The 19266-nt window shown below is 35.8% G+C and overlaps 1 protein-coding gene and 1 non-coding gene across 2 annotated transcripts in view; one reads left to right on the top strand and one right to left on the bottom strand.

Moving 5' to 3' along the window:
- LOC113235962 (calmodulin-A-like) overlaps positions 1-16984 on the top strand; it is a 42195-nt gene extending 25211 nt beyond the window's left edge. Inside the window, exons 6-8 of the mRNA XM_026471885.1 lie at positions 11174-11309; positions 11610-11758; positions 15580-16984. Of these exons, the coding sequence (XP_026327670.1) occupies positions 11174-11309; positions 11610-11758; positions 15580-15611 (317 nt within the window). The 3' untranslated portion in view covers positions 15612-16984. The remainder of the gene's footprint in view (positions 1-11173; positions 11310-11609; positions 11759-15579) is intronic.
- Trnat-agu lies at positions 7227-7300 on the bottom strand. The gene has a single exon. It is a non-coding gene; the product is annotated as a tRNA-Thr (tRNA).
- Positions 16985-19266: the final 2282 nt, after the last annotated feature.

Genomic DNA, 19266 nt, shown 5'->3' with positions numbered 1-19266 from the left:
TAAAGTAATTAGAATGAGTAATTAGCTGCTGATAAATTCGGCAATTTGTAACGAACTTGAACTACAAGTACACGTACTTCCGCCTGATTAGTTCGGCTCTCTGTTGTAGATAACTTAATCTAGCACTATAGTACCGGCACGCTATGATAGCCGTATTGCCAGATTACAATAGTGAGGTCAAATCTCAATTCATTATCGAAAAAAATATAATCAAATGCGAGTCGCATCTTTAAGTTTTTAGATTTATAACTAATATTGCACGGGCTAGCTGATTAAAAAGTTTTAATAAAACGAAAATAAAAATTTATACTTTTACTTAGTATATCGTCAATTCGAAACTACTTTATTTTGCATTGAGCTTTGACGCGGGTGTGCCGGAAGTAGAAGTTGTGTTGGGAGTAGAGTTCTGGAATACGACCCTTAGAGTTGCCGGTTTTCATAAAATTTGAAATAGATACGTAGTTGTTGTCGATTGTTTTATCGATATGTTGTTGTAAAATTTTGCCGAACATGCCGCAGACGTTCTAATGATTACTTATTACGTTATTGCCTTCTTTATTCTTATTTTGACACTTGGCCTACTAGTATCGAGATCAATTTTTATTCATTTATACATTTTAACAAGAATAGCCGGATTTGATTATCTATATTAAATTAAAATGAAAAACTTTAAGATATGTCTCCTCTTGGTATTTTTCTAAATACAGTGTATGTATGTATGAACTTACAAAAATTGATAATTCAAATGAACTCGAACTCACTAATTGAATGAATAATGGGTCGAGGCTAATTGGAATGAAATAAGTTCGGCTATTTATTCCATAAACGTGACAAATATTCAGTCGATAGTCAATGGAATATTTTATCGACTGAAATCACTAGCTGCTCTCAAGCGGGCTATACTTGTGTGCAATAAACTGTCATTTTACTCCGTTGCCAAAAAAGACAGACTGTAATATTCGATTACTTTAAATTTTCTTACGCTCAGTTATGTAGGCGATGTTATAAACGCTTACACGTTGCAAGTTTCTTAGCACGTTATCATAGAGCTTGTTACCGCTCTGAAGTAGCAGGAGAAGTGCAAAATAATGCGATAATACGCAAGATAATTGTTTCCCTGATGCATCACGTGGGTGAAAATTTCAATAGCCTCGTGCGTTTTATTTGAGTGTACCATGCTTGGGAAATATGGAAGCATTGAAACTCGGTTCAAATGAATTCCAGAGGCTTAATATAATTTAGAGCGGTGACACATGGCGACTTTAGCAGCGATGCAAATGCGATACAGTAGATCGTTACAGTCACTTACAGTTGCGATCTACTGTAAGTGACAGTACTACAGTCGTTAATCGTCTACCTTTACACACACGCGCAATTTTAAGCAGCGATGCAAAACCGATGCAAGCACGCCACTGCACCGCTACAAACACGCGATTGCACCGCTAAACTTGGGATTCGTAGGCGATTACATCGATGAAATCGCGCGTTTGTATCGATGCAATCGCCTATAAAACCACTCTTAATATAATACATGAAAAGAACTCGGGATCGCATAGGTGTAGTTTGTGTTTACAGAGGATGCATTAAAAAAATACTTTATTCTTAACATAACACACTATAAAAGTAACTTACCTGGTGACATAGAACCCTAACATAGAAGAGTGGGGTCTCCTAGCACAATCAATTATTTTGATTCAATGGAGTTCCCCAGTAAACTGACTGTAAACTAGGTTTAAGTGAACGTAAATAGACACTTTTTTCTGTCTAGAGCTTTCCAGCTTTCCAGGTCAACACCCAGGAGTAACTTAATAACTTTGGAGAATCATCGACGTGTTATAATTAGTTGCTTCCCTAAAATGCTAAGCTGAGTTTTAAATGCCAGTGCGTAAGCCTATGACTGTTATTTATTTATTTTATTTTAACCAAATTGGAGCGTAAACGCCCTGTGTTTCGGCAACCAATACAATTTCGTTATTTTGACTTAACGCCCTGGATAAAGATAATGGACGTAATTTCTTCTGAAATGGCTTGCACTCTGTTTGGTTCTTATCCCACCTGTCACAATGGCTGTTATTCAATGCATTGATTATTAAAATATATAACTTGAATACTACATAGAATAGGTAAGATGATACCGAATAGTCCATCTTGTGGTTTGAACGCGGTTTTTATTGATAGGTGTCGTAAGTAAGACTTTGATATTGTTATAATATTCCTTATTTATGGCGAGTGGCAGCGACTTAGTTGTATTAGTTGTACATGAACAATATTCAAAAAGTAATTACAACATTGGAGAATATAGCTCTTTGGCTGTAGAATACAATTTGTTTCATCTGACTGTCACTAGTTTTTACGTAGTGGCGTCATTTTAGAAATTGGTTGTCTACATCATCATGGATTTAACTCGTGAAAATTTTCGTAGTATGATTTTCTACGAATCTAAGTGTAACTTAACAGCTCAGCGAAGCTTCGCTTGGCTTGAAACTGCTTTTGGCGATGAAGCACCATGCAAGACGACTATTTATAGCTGGTTTGCAGAACTCAAACGCGGTCGTATGAATCTCAGTGACGAATTTCGTGATGGTCGCCCGTCCACTGCTGTGAACAACAAAAATATCGATGCTGTGCGCCGTATGATCAAAACAGACAGTCATGTGACATACCTACCATGAGATTCGGGCATGTTTAGGCATAGACATGAATTAAATACAATCAATACTACACAAACATTTGGGTGTGAAAAACCTGTGCTCTCGGTGGATCCCACACAATTTGACTGAGGCTCAGAAAACGGATCGCGTCACTTGGTGCAATGCCATGCTTACCAGATTCAACGAAGGCACGTCAAATTTGGTGTGGAAAATAGTAACAGGTGACGAAACATGGATTTATAGTTACGATCCCAAAACAAAGCAGCAATCGCGCGTATGGGTCTTTCGAGATGAGCCGAAACCAACCAAAGTGGCGCGCGTGCAAAGTGCCTCTAAGCGGATGATTGCTTCTTTTTTTAATAAAACTGGACACGTGGCTACTGTTGCTTTGGAGAATCGTTGTCCCGTGAATAGTTATTGGTACACGACCATTCCCTTGCCAGTACTCACACGGCCAGACAGATAAATGAATTTTTAAAGGAGAACAACGTTGACCTTATGAGCCATCCCGCGTACAGTCCCGACCTGGCACCTCGCGACTTTCATTTATTTCCAAAAACCCGTTACGCGATCAACGATTTTCATCACCTGAAGAGGCTGTCGAAGAGTATGAAAAATATGTTTCAGAGATTGTCACGGAGGAGTGGCAAAAATTGGTTCATTAGTATGAAAAAGTGAATTAACGCTAACGGAAAATATTTTGAGAAACAATTAATTCATTTCTGACCATTCATAATATTTTTTTTGTTATTCATTCCGGAAACTTATAATGCGCCCTACGTACAGTGACAGTGACACTCAGATCTTTGTGATTGAAAGCTCCGAGTGGTACTGCAACTGATATGGACAGGCGTTTAACTTACCACCAGGTAGGTGACTTGTTCGTCTTGTCATTTGATCTCATAAAAAAATCAAATTCGCTTACTCAAATGATTTAGTACAATAACAATATCATAAAAAAGAAAAAAAAAATTTGTACATTTTCCTAAACATTTTAAAGATGAATTTGGTTGAAAAAAATACCAAACAAAATATCATAGACACAACATAACTCATCATGATAACTGCCGAATCACTGCCAAGCATCAGGCACTAAGAATAATAAACAATCTAATAATAAACATTGCACAATGACTCCGTTTATTTTGTCCCGCCACATCGAGTTTTTAATTTTAAATAAGACGTAGAAGGTTTAACAAAAAGCTTCGCATAAGTCTGGATGGCGTTCACTATTTATGCACCTTTTAAATATAAGAAAGATGTCTTCCCCTGGAACAACAACCAATCACGTCATAACCTAAACATTCTGAAACGTAGTCACTTGTTTCAAATTCAACATCAGACTGCCTTTCGAATTATACGATCAGGTCTCTGGTAAAATTACAAACACATGGGACTTGTCAAGTTATGTGTCAGGGTGACGAGCGCAGTTGTAGTGTACCTTAGATCTTTGCAATTTAAACCACTGAGTGGCACTGTAACTGTTATGGACAGGCGTGTGGCTTGTCATCAGGCGCACGACTTGTTCGTCCCATGTCACTTGAGGTTATTAAAAAAAAAGTTTTTTATGATGGGAGTAATGGGATAAGGAAGTCGTGCTCCTGTTGATAAGCGACACTCCTATGTGATCTGAGCATCACCCTGAGACATAAGATGAAAAGTCCCAAGTGCCTGTAATTTCACCAGCGCCTTTAAAAACGAAACACGGTAATGCTGAGTCTCCCTGGCGACAGAAATTTAATAGCAGTAGAGCTCCTTGTGAAAGAGTTCGTCCAGGGAAGTATTGCCCCCTTACCTATTTCTGCCGCCAAGCAGTACTGTGAGCATTACTGCGTTTCGCTTTTGAAGGGTAAGGGTGCTGGTGATATCACAGGCCTTCACAAGGAGCTCTACTGCTGGTAAATATAGCACAATCTTGAGTGGCAGGTTCTAATTCGATGTCTATGACTTTTTTAAATTTGAGTATGACATTACGTGCATTTGGCATGTTTGCCTTGAACAGAGTGAATGACTTTTTCGCCATAATGCGTAAAAGACATCGATCTTAGTAGTAGAGTGAATAGGCCAGTATTATAATATTATAGGCTTAAAAGATAGATTCACTAACTCATTTAAAATAGAATAGAATAGCAACCATTTATTGCAACGCTACAATACAAAAATGGACAAAAAGAAAGAATAAATAAAATAAAGGAAAAGTAAAACAAAATAATATAAGTACTGATACAGAGTACTAAAAAACCGACCTCAAAAGTACGTGGAATTACGGCTATTTGCTAAGTTTTATTGAAATATCCCCTAGTTCGCCACTATACAGGACTTGACACTGGAGATAATAAAAATAGGTTCTCACTACGACACTACTCAAAGTATATTGAGAGAAAAACGCCTTAAATGGGAGAAATAGCAAAATGAACTATTAAAGTAATTGCTCCTAAATTAAAGTTAGGCGCTATTTATAAAAATGAATCTTCATGTGTGAACAGCCACCCTTCGAGGTGGATGATTTTCTTCAAAATGAAATGGGACCACTATGGAAGTACCCCCTTTCCAACAAGAAAAGAATCATGAAAATCGGTTCACAAATACCGGAGTTGTCGCGTAACATACATACAAAAAAGAAAGAAAAGAAAAGAACATACAGTCGAATTGAGAACCTCCTCCTTTTTTGAAGTCGGTTAAAAAAAAAAAAAAACAAACATTTGGTAGATCAATGAGATAATATATTCTTCATGTATTGTGGGTATTAACTTTCTTTATACATTAAATCAAGCATTTGATAAAAGGAAAATGATAAAAGTATGCACTACAGGTACATGAATCGTTGTTTAACAGATTAACAATAAATAATCTAAAAGTTTCTTTTACAGTGAGTTCGTAAAGAGCGGAACCAAATCTATAACTATAAACATTGCAACATTATTTTCTAAAGTGACAGTGGTTTTATTTATGGCGCCTGTTGGTAGCGACACGTCTGTCCTTGGCAAATGGAGTGCCACTCAGAGTTTTTAATCGCAAAGATCTGAGGAGCACTACCTCTGCGCCTGTCACCCTGAGACATAAATAGACAAGTCCCATATTCTTGTAATTTCATTAGCACCCTACATAACCTTCAACACCGAAATGCAGTAATGCTCACATTATTGCTAGGCGACAGAAATAGGTAAAGTTGCAATACTTTTCTGGACGAATTCTTTAAGAAGGAGCTCTACTAGTACCAATTTTGTAATCTATAAAGCCGGGTACTCACTAGCGAGCTGTGACCGTAACCGTTGCATGTTATGTTACTAAAAATCATAGTGTGTACGTGTTTCGCTCGCGAACTACGTGCGGTTCGCAGTGAGCCGACGATAACCAGGTACTCATTCTAGCGAGTAAAGACTATTTCACGCGTACAAGTACATACTAAACCTCGTTACTGTATCTGTCATCTGGACGGCCAGTCGCGGGTAGGTGGCTGCGCGTGTATCTTATTTATTCAAATAAGTCATTATAAAACACCTACTGACGCGGCCGTGCCTCTGAAATAAAAGAGAATCGCGGCAAGTCGCTTAGTGGAAAATGGCATTTACGTCTTACTAGGAGTGGCGGTGGGCGCTGGTGCGTGTAAATCAAATATATCGACTCATCCGTAGACAAAGATCTATGTGTAAGACTACTTGTTCTCAGGACATAGTACATTTCGTTCGTTCTTCTTCGCTGTGGATGTCAGATCGACCGTTGTTCGATTTTGTATATCCGAAACGAAATAAGGTATACAAATTCTCAAAACATCTTTACATAGGCCTTAATTTGAATAACGAAATTGTTCTCGTAACGTACCTATTCTATTTTCACTATATAATCACATCGGACTCTGTTCTTCGGATGAGTCGATATGTGAACGCTCGTTGTGTTCACAGTGGCCGCTCGCGCCGGCGGCGCCTGTGTTGAGGCGGGCGCGGACGCGAGTGCGCGTGTAGATTGTAGACCTATCTTTTGGCTCGGTTCGCCCGTACCTTTCATAGTGCTTGGTCTAGCGTCTAGCGTCTGTTTGCGATTCCGACGTGTGGATCTACCCGCTCTTAACTGCTGCGGCACTGTGAAAGGGAAGAACCCAAGACCCGAGCGCCCGAATCCGCCGCCGCGTTCGTAAGAATGAGAAGTAATGAATACCTGGCTTTATAAATTAAGTTGGTAATTTTTAGTTAAAAATCCGAGATACTATATTCGACATACTATCAAAATTTTATAGCTAGATTAGATACTTAATAGTAAGCAAGATATTATGTACTAACCTTAATAATTACCCACTTACAGTAAATAGACGTGCATTCTAAAATAAATCCGTTATTAGTAGAGCAAACATTAAAATCATTTAAATCATTTCAGTCGGTATTTCTAGATATTTCTCAAGTAGCGTGTAAATTACTTTGGAAACATTGCCAATTCTACACTAGTACATTCCTATTTATTGAAAATATAGTTAGGTCCATTTTCATAAAATACACGATATTACTGTCCTCAGTTAAAAAAGAAATAAAAAAACGTCTGAACGTAAAAAATATTCATCAACAATATAACAAAAGATTCAGTAGGCCCCGGCGAGATTCGAACTCACGATCTCCTGTTTACTAGACAGGCGCTTTAACCAACTAAGCCACGGCGCCGATTATCAGCACGACGAAATTAAGGTACACTTGATGATAACACTTGGTTTAGTGATGTAATAGTTTTCGTATAAAGCAGTAAAGTATCGATACATTTTATTATTGTAAACCTTTTTTCACTTTTGATACAAGTGTAATACCCAAAGGAAATGAATAATTTAGTTTTAAATGAAATATTCAAAAAAATTTGCTTGAAGATAGAATGAAAAGTTTTTTTTTCGCAAATTATGTAGTGTCTGATCAATCATAGTGTTTGATTTACATATAGTAAATACGTTGATATACATATGTTTGAATTTGTCTATTTTTTGCTATTTAAGATTGTCATTAACGATTTTAGACGAAAACAAAAATTACAATTAAAATTAAAACTATCATACCGCGTTATTGTTACTTGAATAGTAGAACTCAAACACTTTTGTGTGAAAACAGGACTTTGATATACCGCAAATGTAAAGGTTTAAAGATATCATAGCTTCAGGGAAAGTAGGTTATAATGCGCCATTTTCGTTCTGAAAAACTAGCATTCCGTCCACTCTGCTCGTCCTTACGCAATACTGAATTATTCATCAGAAAAAAGAGCGAAAAAATATTTGGCTGAATACAAAATGAGTAGCAGTAACGTGAGACGTTTCAATTTGCGTTCAGCGATGAATGTGATTTCATGAATTTTTACCAATGCCTACTGTCCTCGACCGGTAAAATGAGCCATCCCTAACCTTTTCGAAACGTTTCGACCGAAGATTGGAGACTCTTTTTTTAATTTTAATATTTGATGAGTTCGTTTCGTTTTTATTATCTGTTTGTATTTTTTATTACCTATTTTTGCAAAGATACGATATTTGTTTATTTTTCAACATTACAAATCTAGGGGAAGAGGGGAAGAGGTCGACCTAGGCGCAATTACATAGACCAAATAAAGAAAAAGGCCGATATCGTATCGTATAAGGAGGTCAAGGATCTGGCTTATAAGAGAGGTGACTGGAAGATGCTCCAACGACAAGAGTATAACTCTTAAGTTTCATGATGACAAACCTAATATATATATAGACGCTGAATGTATCTCATTTACCACTATTATTTAATTTATATAGTAGATTGGTATTATTGAAAAGTAGGTAATAAGGCCTAAAACAGATAATAAAAACCAAACGTACTTAACAAATATTATGCTAGGCATTGTAAGTCATCGAAATAAAGCATTTTGTTACAAACAATGGCAAAAGTTTAGACGTTATTGTCACGAAGAAAGATAATAAAAATAAAGAGCTCTTTTTATAATGGTCCATTAGTCCGCTCCGTATTTTCGGATAAATTATAATCCTTATTGTTCAAAATTACATTTTATATAGTTTTGTATAGTTCATGTTAGCTCCAGCGACATTTGGGACCTTAGCTTTCGCACCTCACATAATTGCCTTAGGCAATTGCCCCCAATTACCACCATTGGATTTTGTTGGTTAATTTTACGTACCTGACCTCAATCCTAGCATAAGGAATTTCCATTTCACGGAGTTTAAGCCAAGCAATCACGATCCAACCATCTTACTATTCTGTCATTAACCTCGAGATATATAGGTTTAGTCATACGATATCGATGGCCTAGCATACACTTGTACTAACTACAGTTTTGGAAATTTTACAGTAGAGCAATTTGAAAGTTTGACTTCGAATTCCAGAAACAACTTGCTATGTATGACTGATTTATAGCATTTATAAAATAGTGTAACTATTAGGTATTAATTTACTTTATAACTTAATGGCTCTGACACCAAGCTTGCTTATCGATGAATTAAAACGAAAGCCATGCACTTGGCACATTTGAGTAGACATATTGTGTAGCGCTTAATACTTTAGGTAGTTAAAATTATCCAATAGTACGCAATTATGAACTGCCTTCGTGGCCGAACGGTTACCATGCCGGACTGCCATGCAGAGGTCCCAGGTTCGATGCCCGGGTCGGGAGAAATATTTATATGGCCTACATTTATATCTCTCGTGAGTTTGGGTGTAATTCGTGGTTGTCTATGTCTGTGTCCATGGCACCCGCGACACAGGTTTCCCTAGTGCGGGGCTATGTTGAGTGTGTGCGTTATTTATTATTTATTTATTTATTTGTTTATTATGTTTGTGCTCGTAACATTCTAGTACTAAAATCATTTAAGGTGATTGTGCAAAAATATAGAAACAAAAAATATAGAAATTATGCACTTAGTGCAAGTGTGCTTTAGACCACATATATTACATAGGGCGCACTATAAGTTTTCGGAACTGGCCACTTACATAAACAATATTTCAAAAGTAATTACAACGTTTGAAAATAGAGCTCTTTGGCTGCAGAATACAGTTTGTTTCATCTGACTGTCACTTGTTTTTAGATTGTGGGGTCATTTTAGAAATTGGTTGTCTACATCACCATGGATTTAACTCGTGAAAATTTTCGTAGTATGATTTTCTACGGCTTTAAGTGTAATTTAACAGCTCAGCGGAGCTTCCCTCGGCTTCAAACTGCTTTTGGCGATAATGCACCATGCAAGACGACTATTTATAGCTGGTTTGCAGAATTCAAACGCAGTCGTGTGAATCTCAATGACGAATTTCGTGATGGTCACCCGTCCACTGCTGTGAACAACAAAAACATCGATTCTGTGCGCCGTATGATCAAAACAGACAGGCATGTGACATACCATGCGATTCGGGCATCTTTAGGCATGAGTCAAATACAATCAATACTATACAAACATGAGGGTGTGAAAAAGCTGTGCTCTCGGTCCCACACAATTTGACTGAGGCTCAAAAAATGTACAATGCCATGCTTACCAGATTCAACGAAGGGGCATCAAATTTGGCGTGGGACATAGTAACAGGTGACGAAACAGGGATTTATAGTTACGATCCCAAAACAAAGTAGCAATCGAGCGTATGGGTCTTTCGAGATGAGCCGAAACCAACCAAAGTGGCGCGCGTGACTCTAAGCGGATGATTGCTTCTTTTTTTAATAAAACTGGACACGTGGCTACTGCTGCTTTGGAGAATCGTTGTACCGTGAATAGTGATTGGTACACGACCATTTGTTACCATTTGGTGAAGTTATTGACAAACTCCGTAAAAATAACCGTAAACGCCTTATCATCTTGCACCACGATAATGCCAGCTCTCACAAGGCCAGACGCACAAATGAATTTTTCAAGGTGAACAACGTTGATCTTATGAACCATCCTGCGTACAGTCCCGACCTGGCACCTTTTGACTTTTATTTATTTCCAAAAATTAAGAACCAGTTACGCGGTCAACGATTTTCATCACCTGAAGAGGCTGTCGAAGAGAATAAAAAATATGTTTCAGAGATTTTTCTAAATTGGTTCATTCGTATGAAACGTGCATTAACGCTAACGGAGAATATTTTGAGAAATAAGAAATTCATTTCTGGCCACTTATAGTATTTTTTTCTTATTCATTCTGGAAACTTATAGTGGGCCCCACGTATAGTAACAACTCTCACGTACCCTGCGAGGAAAGCCTACAGCAGTACGAAAGTTGCACACATTACACGTAATAATGTTGATTAATGATAATTATATTGCTTGGTCTCTAACTAGGGGATTCCCTATACTATGACTACCAGAGCAACGGAATTTACCGTGGGGCATTTTCCAGAACGCCTAAACCAGAACCAATTTGGAAAAGATAATTTCACAAATTGGTTCTGTCGGGAATTGCGTCCAGCGCCCACAATGTGAACCGTTTGGCCACTGAGGTCGTCGAAATACTTTTTTGCGAGGAATGGACGGTATACGAAAAGACTCATTGAAGTCGTTGTATTGGAAATATAAAATACAAGTACTTAATTAATATAATATTGGGTTATTACAGAGACGGAGCTCCGAGATATGGTGAAAGAAGTGGATCAAGACGGCAATGGCACCATCGAGTTCAATGAGTTTCTCCAAATGATGTCCAAGAAGATGCGCGGGGCTGATGGAGAAGACGAGCTTAGAGAGGCTTTCAGGTATAACGTCAACATACTTATATACCGACTAATCTTGAAACAAAGAAAGGAATATCATTCTGAGTCGCTTAAAACTTAAGCAACAGTAATAAGAATGTGGCTTAATTTTGGGCCACAAACTAAACTAAAACTGATCATAGAAGTTAGTATAATTGTTATTAGTTCATGATATAGCACTATTTCCTTGGCTCAGCAATTTACAGGGAACGTTGACCATAAAAGTCTACCAGCATTACCGTCAGGTATCTTCATATTCAATCCTATCAGCGAAATTTAAAGCGCATTATATCTGTATTCCAGGGTATTCGACAAGAACAATGATGGGCTGATATCATCGGTGGAGCTGCGCCATGTGATGACTAACCTTGGAGAGAGGCTCAGCGAGGAAGAGGTCGACGATATGATCCGTGAGGCTGACCTTGATGGTGATGGCATGGTCAACTACGATGGTGAGTTTTTTACAGCTACAATTATTATGAGGATCACAACCATTTCTAATGGATTTCTAACGAAACTTAATAACGAATTCTTTGATGTAATAGTCCCCTCAGTCGGTGCCTTGAGGAGGTTGTTGAAAATCTGTGAGCAATGCGGACAAAATGCGGTGGCCCTTGGACTCAGGTATAATGTTAAGAAAAGTGAGCTGCTAGTTTCAAGGCGGGCATGAAAACGTATAACACTGTTCCACCTATTACACTAGATGGTGCTCCTCTCAAGCAAGTGAAGCAGTTTAAATACCTGGGTCACTGGGTGACTGATGCGCTCACAGATAACTTAGAGCTGGATAGGGAGCGCAGGGCATTGACGGTAAGGTGCAATATGTTGGATCGCAGGTTTGCACGGTGTATGAATGAGGTCAAATTAACTCTTTTTAAGGCCTACTGCCAGACATTGTACACCTGCGGCCTGTGGGTTAATTATACGCAGAAATCCTTCAATGCCCTGAAGGTCCAGTATAATAACACCTTCAGAATGCTGTTGCGGCTGCCCCCGTTCTGTAGTGCGTCCGGCATGTTTGCAAAGGCGCGTACAGACGGTTTTGACGCAGTTGTACGGAAACGCATTTCGTCGACCATGAGCAGGATGCGTGGCAGCGGTAACAGCCTTCTGAACACCATATCGGAGGATGTAGCGTGTCCGATATTGTGCCATTGGACCAGAATTCATGTCACCAAGAAGGGCTGGTGACATGAATTCTAATTATGCATACCTATTGTTAATTTCTATTATTTATTTTTAAGCGTTTCTATTTTAATTATTTTATTAAGTATAATTTACTAACATAGTCCTAAGTTTTTGATTGTTACTAACGAAGTGGATCAATGATCTTAAATAAATGATTATTATTATTATTATTAATAAATAAAATCGTCGTCTACCGACAATTTTCAGTGCCTTTAAACAATAACGCAGTACTTACTACTAAGTAATTAACCGACTTGAAAAAAAATGGAGGAGGTATACGTTCGGCTGTATGTATAGTATGTTTATGTATGTTTTCAGATATCTCCGTCAATTGTGGACTGATTTTGAAAATTATTTTTTTGTTTAAAAGGGTGCATTCTCGTGGTGGTCCCATTGTCGCCAAGTCAGAATCTGATGAGGAAATCCCATGAAAATCGAAGGAAATCCTCAAATTTTGTAGGCATGTCCGTGTATTCACCAATTTCTCCATTATTTGTGCACCGATTTTGAAAATTATTTTTTTGTTTGAAAGGGTATATACTCGAGGTGGTGCCTGACGCTGTTCCGGGTTCGTTTCGGCTATTACAAACTACTAATTATTTTCCACAAATAACAGTCGACTTTTCACTTGACACAATACATGTAATCAACAAATCACCGCCACCATGACAAACAGAAAAGAAAATACAAAATGTTGTACCGTTAAGCAAACTTTTGAAGTCAGTTTATTTTTCAATGAAAAATTTATGAACTAAGCATACAGCGATGAGCGGAGTAAGCGAAACTTCACCACAAATAAAGCACCCATATATAATTTTATTTACCCTAAGAAGACGAGGCTAAAACAGCTAGTGTATTTTTATTTCTCGTATTAACGTTATTGTCTATCACTTCCTAAAAAAATACTATTCTTCTTAACATACATAACAATTCATAAATGACTGTGACGCCAGTGTAAAAATATGAATGCCTTGTTCAGCCGTTTCAATTTAGCATTTTTCTTTTTATAGTACCATGTGATGGAACGAACAAGTTGTGCGCCGGGTGGTAAACAACACGCCTGGCCATAACAGTTGCATTGTCGCTCAGAGCTTTAATAATAATAATAATAATAATAATAATAATAATAAGAGCTTTATTTATCTACATTAAATAATAATTTAGCCTTAAATAACATAATCTGAAGTTACACATGTAGATAAAAAGGCAAAAGTCTCAGCTTGAGCTGTTTTTCAGACTTTACCTTTTTGGTGAAACGCTACATTTAATTCTGTAATATTAATAATATAATAATTCTGACGTGTCTCGACAAGCTCCAGTAAAATGACTAAAGTATACAATTTAAACTTAAAGCTATGATTACATTGTCATAATGGTACCAAACCCACATAAAATATTTCATTTCAAAATACATGAAGTATAGATAAAGTATAGATAAGGATGAACTGCACACATAATAACAATAAATAGTGAAAAATTATAATATATATATAAATAGATAAATAAATAAAGAACAAAAATAAAAATATGCATAAATCCGCTGGACGACACTACATCCAATTACTAGCAGAACTTTGCTTTGAAAGTAACCAAAGCCTGCATTTCCTTTTGAAAGTGTAAGAAGACTTCAAATTCCTTATTGGAGGAGGCAAATCATTCCAACACTTAGATGCAGCAAATTTGAAACTACCGCGATAAACCGTTAGTCTAGGAGTTGGTGATATCTGTAAAGTAGGATACCGTATCGATCGTACATTGCGATCAGCCCCGTCGTTCCAATACAACTTTTTATTTAAATTATTTAGATCGCAAAGATGTGTGATACATAAGTTGACAAGTTCCATATAGGTACTTATAATTTCGCCAAATCTTTAAAACCGGAACGCAGTCATACTCACATTACTTCTTGGCGGTAGAAATAGAAATATGGTCGCAGTACTTCCCTGGACGAAAACAAAAATTTACAATTGGAGCATTGGATGTAACACGTAAAAATGAGATTCAAGAAAATTTAAAATAAAGCGTAAGACTCTTATTATTTATTTGTCCTATGATTTAGTTAAAAGGTTCATGTGTTATTATTATTATAAAACAATTAGAAACATTTGAAAACAAAAAAAAATTCCTTGTGTTATCCGCTCTTGTTGCACCAAACCAATTAATGGGTCATTTGTTTTATTATTGGTTTTTATGGAAATAAATAATAACTTTAGATTCTTATGTGAATCAGTCTTATTTAAAAGTTACATTGAAAATATTTTAAACGCACCTATTTTTAATTATTCATTAAATACGCTGGATTGAAATGAATCAGTCAGAATAATCTCAGCAGGTCTCCTGGCCTCCTAAATACTCCAGGTTGAGGATGAAATAACTCTTAAAAGGTTTTTACAAACTGAGGGTCGTGTCCGAAATTCAAACGTACATTAATCTATGCAATAAGGGCGGAGCTCATCTTACCCGTTTACACCTATTGCTGGGTATAGGCCACTTCTAAATGAATGAATCTTACGCCATCGAAATTAGTTTTTGTCACAAGATTATAAATAGTGCTTTACATATTGCACTGCTGTTACAATTGTGGTGTAACTCAAAAAAATTGTGAAATTTAATACTTTATCGTTACTGAACGTCAAATTTGATTATCTTTACATAAAAAAACAGTCGTTAGAATATTGTAAGAAATAATCAAAAGATATCCAATTAACTCAAAATGAGACACACTTTATGTGAGCTAGTTCTGGCCAAAATAATCCTTATACAAAAATACTAAATTATTTGTTCCATTTTATTTTTAAATACATTTGAGAAATTGGTTAAGTGTCTATAATAAACTATAACATACATTAATTTTAATGATATTTCGCGGGAAGTGAGCAATTCGTTTTTCAACGATTCTAAGAAAGTCCACTTTTTGAGTTAATACACTATTGTATTAACAGTGCGATATTTTGATGCAATAACATCAAAACGGGCGTTGGGTGCCGAATGCCCTTGTTGGTCCCAATTCTTCAATTATATCTAAATGTACAACTGCATTTGCAATAACATTTATTAATCTGACTACTTTTCTTTTTGGTTTCAGAGTTTGTAACAATACTGACTTCGAAAAACTAGTATGCAGAGCAACAGCCGAAGAAGAGAGAGCGTCCCCCGCGCGATCCTCCCCCCACACAAAACACTAGTGTCCAAAATAATTGTGCTCATGAGGAGATATACAAGTTCGGAGGGAAAGAAACTCTTATATAGCGCCGGCAAAACTGTTCTAAGTGTTAACGTTAGTGTTGTAACGCGTTAACGCAGTTTTTAACCGTTATTTATAGAATGCGCTTGGTGGCAGTGTATACGTACTTAATGTATTTAGTGCGAGTTTTTTACAGCAGTGCACAAAAGTAAACAGCTACTTACTACTTACTTAAGGATTGTTCCAAAGCTCATCTGTAAAAACTCCATTATAATCACTAAATTTTTAACGCCTAATCTTTAATTTGCCTTTCTAGAGACTTACGGCAAGCAGGGTTCACTGCATCCATTTTTTAATCCTTCTCTGTATGTAGATTGAAATCATTTGAAAGAAAATATTGTCAACAGTTCAGTAAATTATTGTAATAGATAATAACTATAGAGGTTTAATACCAGTACATAATATAAATTTTAAGAGAAGATTCTTCTAACCCAAATTAGATATAATATAGAGACGAAAACATCAAGGGCCGATTTCACAAAGGAAATTAAATTAGCGCCATCTAGTAGTAGCATAATAAACTATTTTACTAAAGAGACTCTTCTCTATGAATTGTGAAATCGTTCCTCGTATAACACAACTACCATTAAATGAAAATAGTCATTAACAAAATCGGTTGTGTGGAATTTTTTTCTAAATAAAAAGTAATCGTTTTTAAAATACCTGGCATCCTGTACGTATACACGTTGTGTGGACTTGTGTAGATTTAGAAAACTATGCATGTGGTGGAAATGTCAAAAAAATTTTCGTTAGTCTTCCAATGGGCGAAGGTTGACTGAAAAAAACAAATGAGCCAAATGCTAACAGAGTTCATTAATGTTACGTGGAATCGAAAAAATATTTTATAGCCTAGCGAGGATCTTAAACTAAGGTAATTTTATTAAATAAAGCGAAGGAATTTTACCAAATTTATACAAGGTGACTGATTAAAGGGTGGAAAACGTTATAAAACAGCACCTATCCTTGACAAACATCTCTTAATATTTGAATGTCTGTAGTGAATGATTTAGAATATTAAAATAAATGTTTCTTCTAACCAGTCACCCTAAAGCCTCGATAAGGGTACATTTTAAAATGAAAAATTGCTAAACTTATTATTTTGAGCCGGTGCATTACAAATGCTGTAAAATTTTACTTGTTACTTTTAACCGACTTCAAAAAAAGGAGTACGTTCTCAATTCGACTGTATGTTTTTTTTGTATGTATGTTACGCGATAACTCCAGTATTTGTGAACCGATTTTGATGATTCTTTTTTTGTTGGATAGAGGGTACCTCCATAGTGGTCCCATTTACTTTTGAAGAAAATCATCCACCTGTGGTGGCTGTTCACGCATGAAGATTAATTTTTATAAATAGCGCCTAAATTTTATTATAAGGAGCAATTATTTTAATGGTTGGTTTTGCTATTCTCCAATTCAAGGCGTTTTTCTCTCTCAATATACTTTGAGTAGTGAGAACCGATTTTTATTATCTCCTGTGTCAAGTTCCGTATAGTGGCGAACTAGGGGATGAATCCGGGTTTGCACACTTTCCGGTAACCGATTTCAATAAAATTTGACAAATACATGTAATTCCACGTACTTTTGAGGTCGGTTTTTTTAGTAGTCTGCACTGAGATTATATTACGTAAATACAAGCGAAAGCTTTTAACTAATAAGTTAAGTAATTTTTAATAAATGCAATTTTTCTATTCGTCATTTTTATCACTTAATTTTGTCTTCACTATTTAAAATAATGCTTTGGCCAACTTATGCACTAGTTTACGGTAATACCGACTACTGCTATGTTTGGTTATTTAAGTTTTTAACAGATTTGAAAATAACGGTAAAAAAATACTAAATGCACCAATGATTTAAAATTGACTGGGCTTCCTTTCGGGTTAACAAATAAATTTATCCATCGAGTTAAATTAAAAATTAGTTTTGTTTTTACATACCATTGAAGAGATATAATAATAAATTGATATACTTAAGTAATTGTTATTTTTAGCAAGATATTGGTTTCTTTACCATGAAATGAAGACAATAAAATGGTAAAATATTTAAACCTATGTATAACATATTAGTTCAATTCAGAGATATAAAAAAATCAATATGGGACTCTTCGCATATCACAAGCAATAATTGAATAAAATTATAGTTTTATTTAATGACATTATATTTATTAATTGATAAAAGAAGTATTTACACATCATTATAACTAAATTATAAATTATACTAAAAGATTTTATCACGAGTTAAATATTTTTGTCAAAGACACAGCTATTTTAAAAATCCACTTATAATAAGCTACTTATCAAGGTACGGGTGAATTATCGGAAGTTGATGTTACGTTTTGAACGACATTATTTTAACAATATATTGCAACAAGTCGGCAAGAATGTAGATAGATTAAGTGCCAATAGATGGCGCTTCAAAATTATTTAATTTTTAAATGAGCTAAAACAGTTTTCAAAAAGTACGTGCCCTATCTTGGACATGGCGCGAAAAACAAATGACGGAACGATCACCATCGGAAGGACGTTTCATCTGCCGTTCACTAACTAAAAGCGGCTTAGTGACAAATGGTCAAAGAACCCTTTTAAATAGTATTCAATATAACGCCGGCCAGAAATTTAAATTTTTGTATATTTGAAATACAGCTAAGCGCAATCGTATGGAACAGATTTTATAGTAGAAGTGTTGCCATAAAGCGTAACACATATTCAACACGACATCTTACATATATTTTACAAATGTTGCCTATTAATATAACCAAATAAAAAATTTTGAATGTTTTTTTAATATCGTGCTCTTAGGTTTTCGCGATTGTTACACGTAGGAAATGAAACTATTTTTCCGGATTTAAATCGCGTATATTTGTTTTTTCAAACAAACCGACGTTTCGGGCCCTTTACAGGTCCCATGGTCACGGTTGACTCAACGATTAAATACGCGATTTAAATCCGTAAAAATAGTTTCATTTCCTATGTTTATTTAATGTTAATTTATTAATTGAACAAAAAGTATAAAATTGAGCACAAAATTCTCTTTTAAAATCAGTTAGTATTAGGTAACGTGTTCGACTTGTCGGAACTTACTCTAACGATGCATAACTGAAATATCATTAAATAATTTCAACTTTCTGATAACAGGATTATGGTTTTTTTTATAATATCTCAAAAAAATATTTTGTCACTTAGCCGCTTTTTAGCTAGAGAATGGCAGTAATGTGAACAAACCAAACTTATAATAGGTGTCCATTTTTTCACGCAATCAGGGGAATTGTTACAGGCGAAATTAAAAGTGTTGCTCAATGACACTATCGGTACATAATGTGATAAACGTTTTTATCGATGGAGTAGTGTGCAGATACTTTTCTACTACATTCTGTCACATGTATTGTCGACACCAACTTTCGCAATTCGCCTTTACGTTGATGTATATTTAAATAAATTGATTGCAATTATTTGCGTCGTAATCAGCGAAATTAAAAATCATTTATTGGATTGATACTTGGTAAGGCTTGACTTAAAAATGGTAAAATAT

The sequence above is a fragment of the Hyposmocoma kahamanoa genome, unplaced genomic scaffold (genome assembly GCF_003589595.1).
Source record: "Hyposmocoma kahamanoa isolate Upper Pololo Valley unplaced genomic scaffold, ASM358959v1 88, whole genome shotgun sequence".
In the NCBI taxonomy this organism is placed as follows: Eukaryota; Metazoa; Arthropoda; class Insecta; order Lepidoptera; family Cosmopterigidae; genus Hyposmocoma; species Hyposmocoma kahamanoa.
This window is presented reverse-complemented; position numbering and strand designations above follow the sequence as displayed.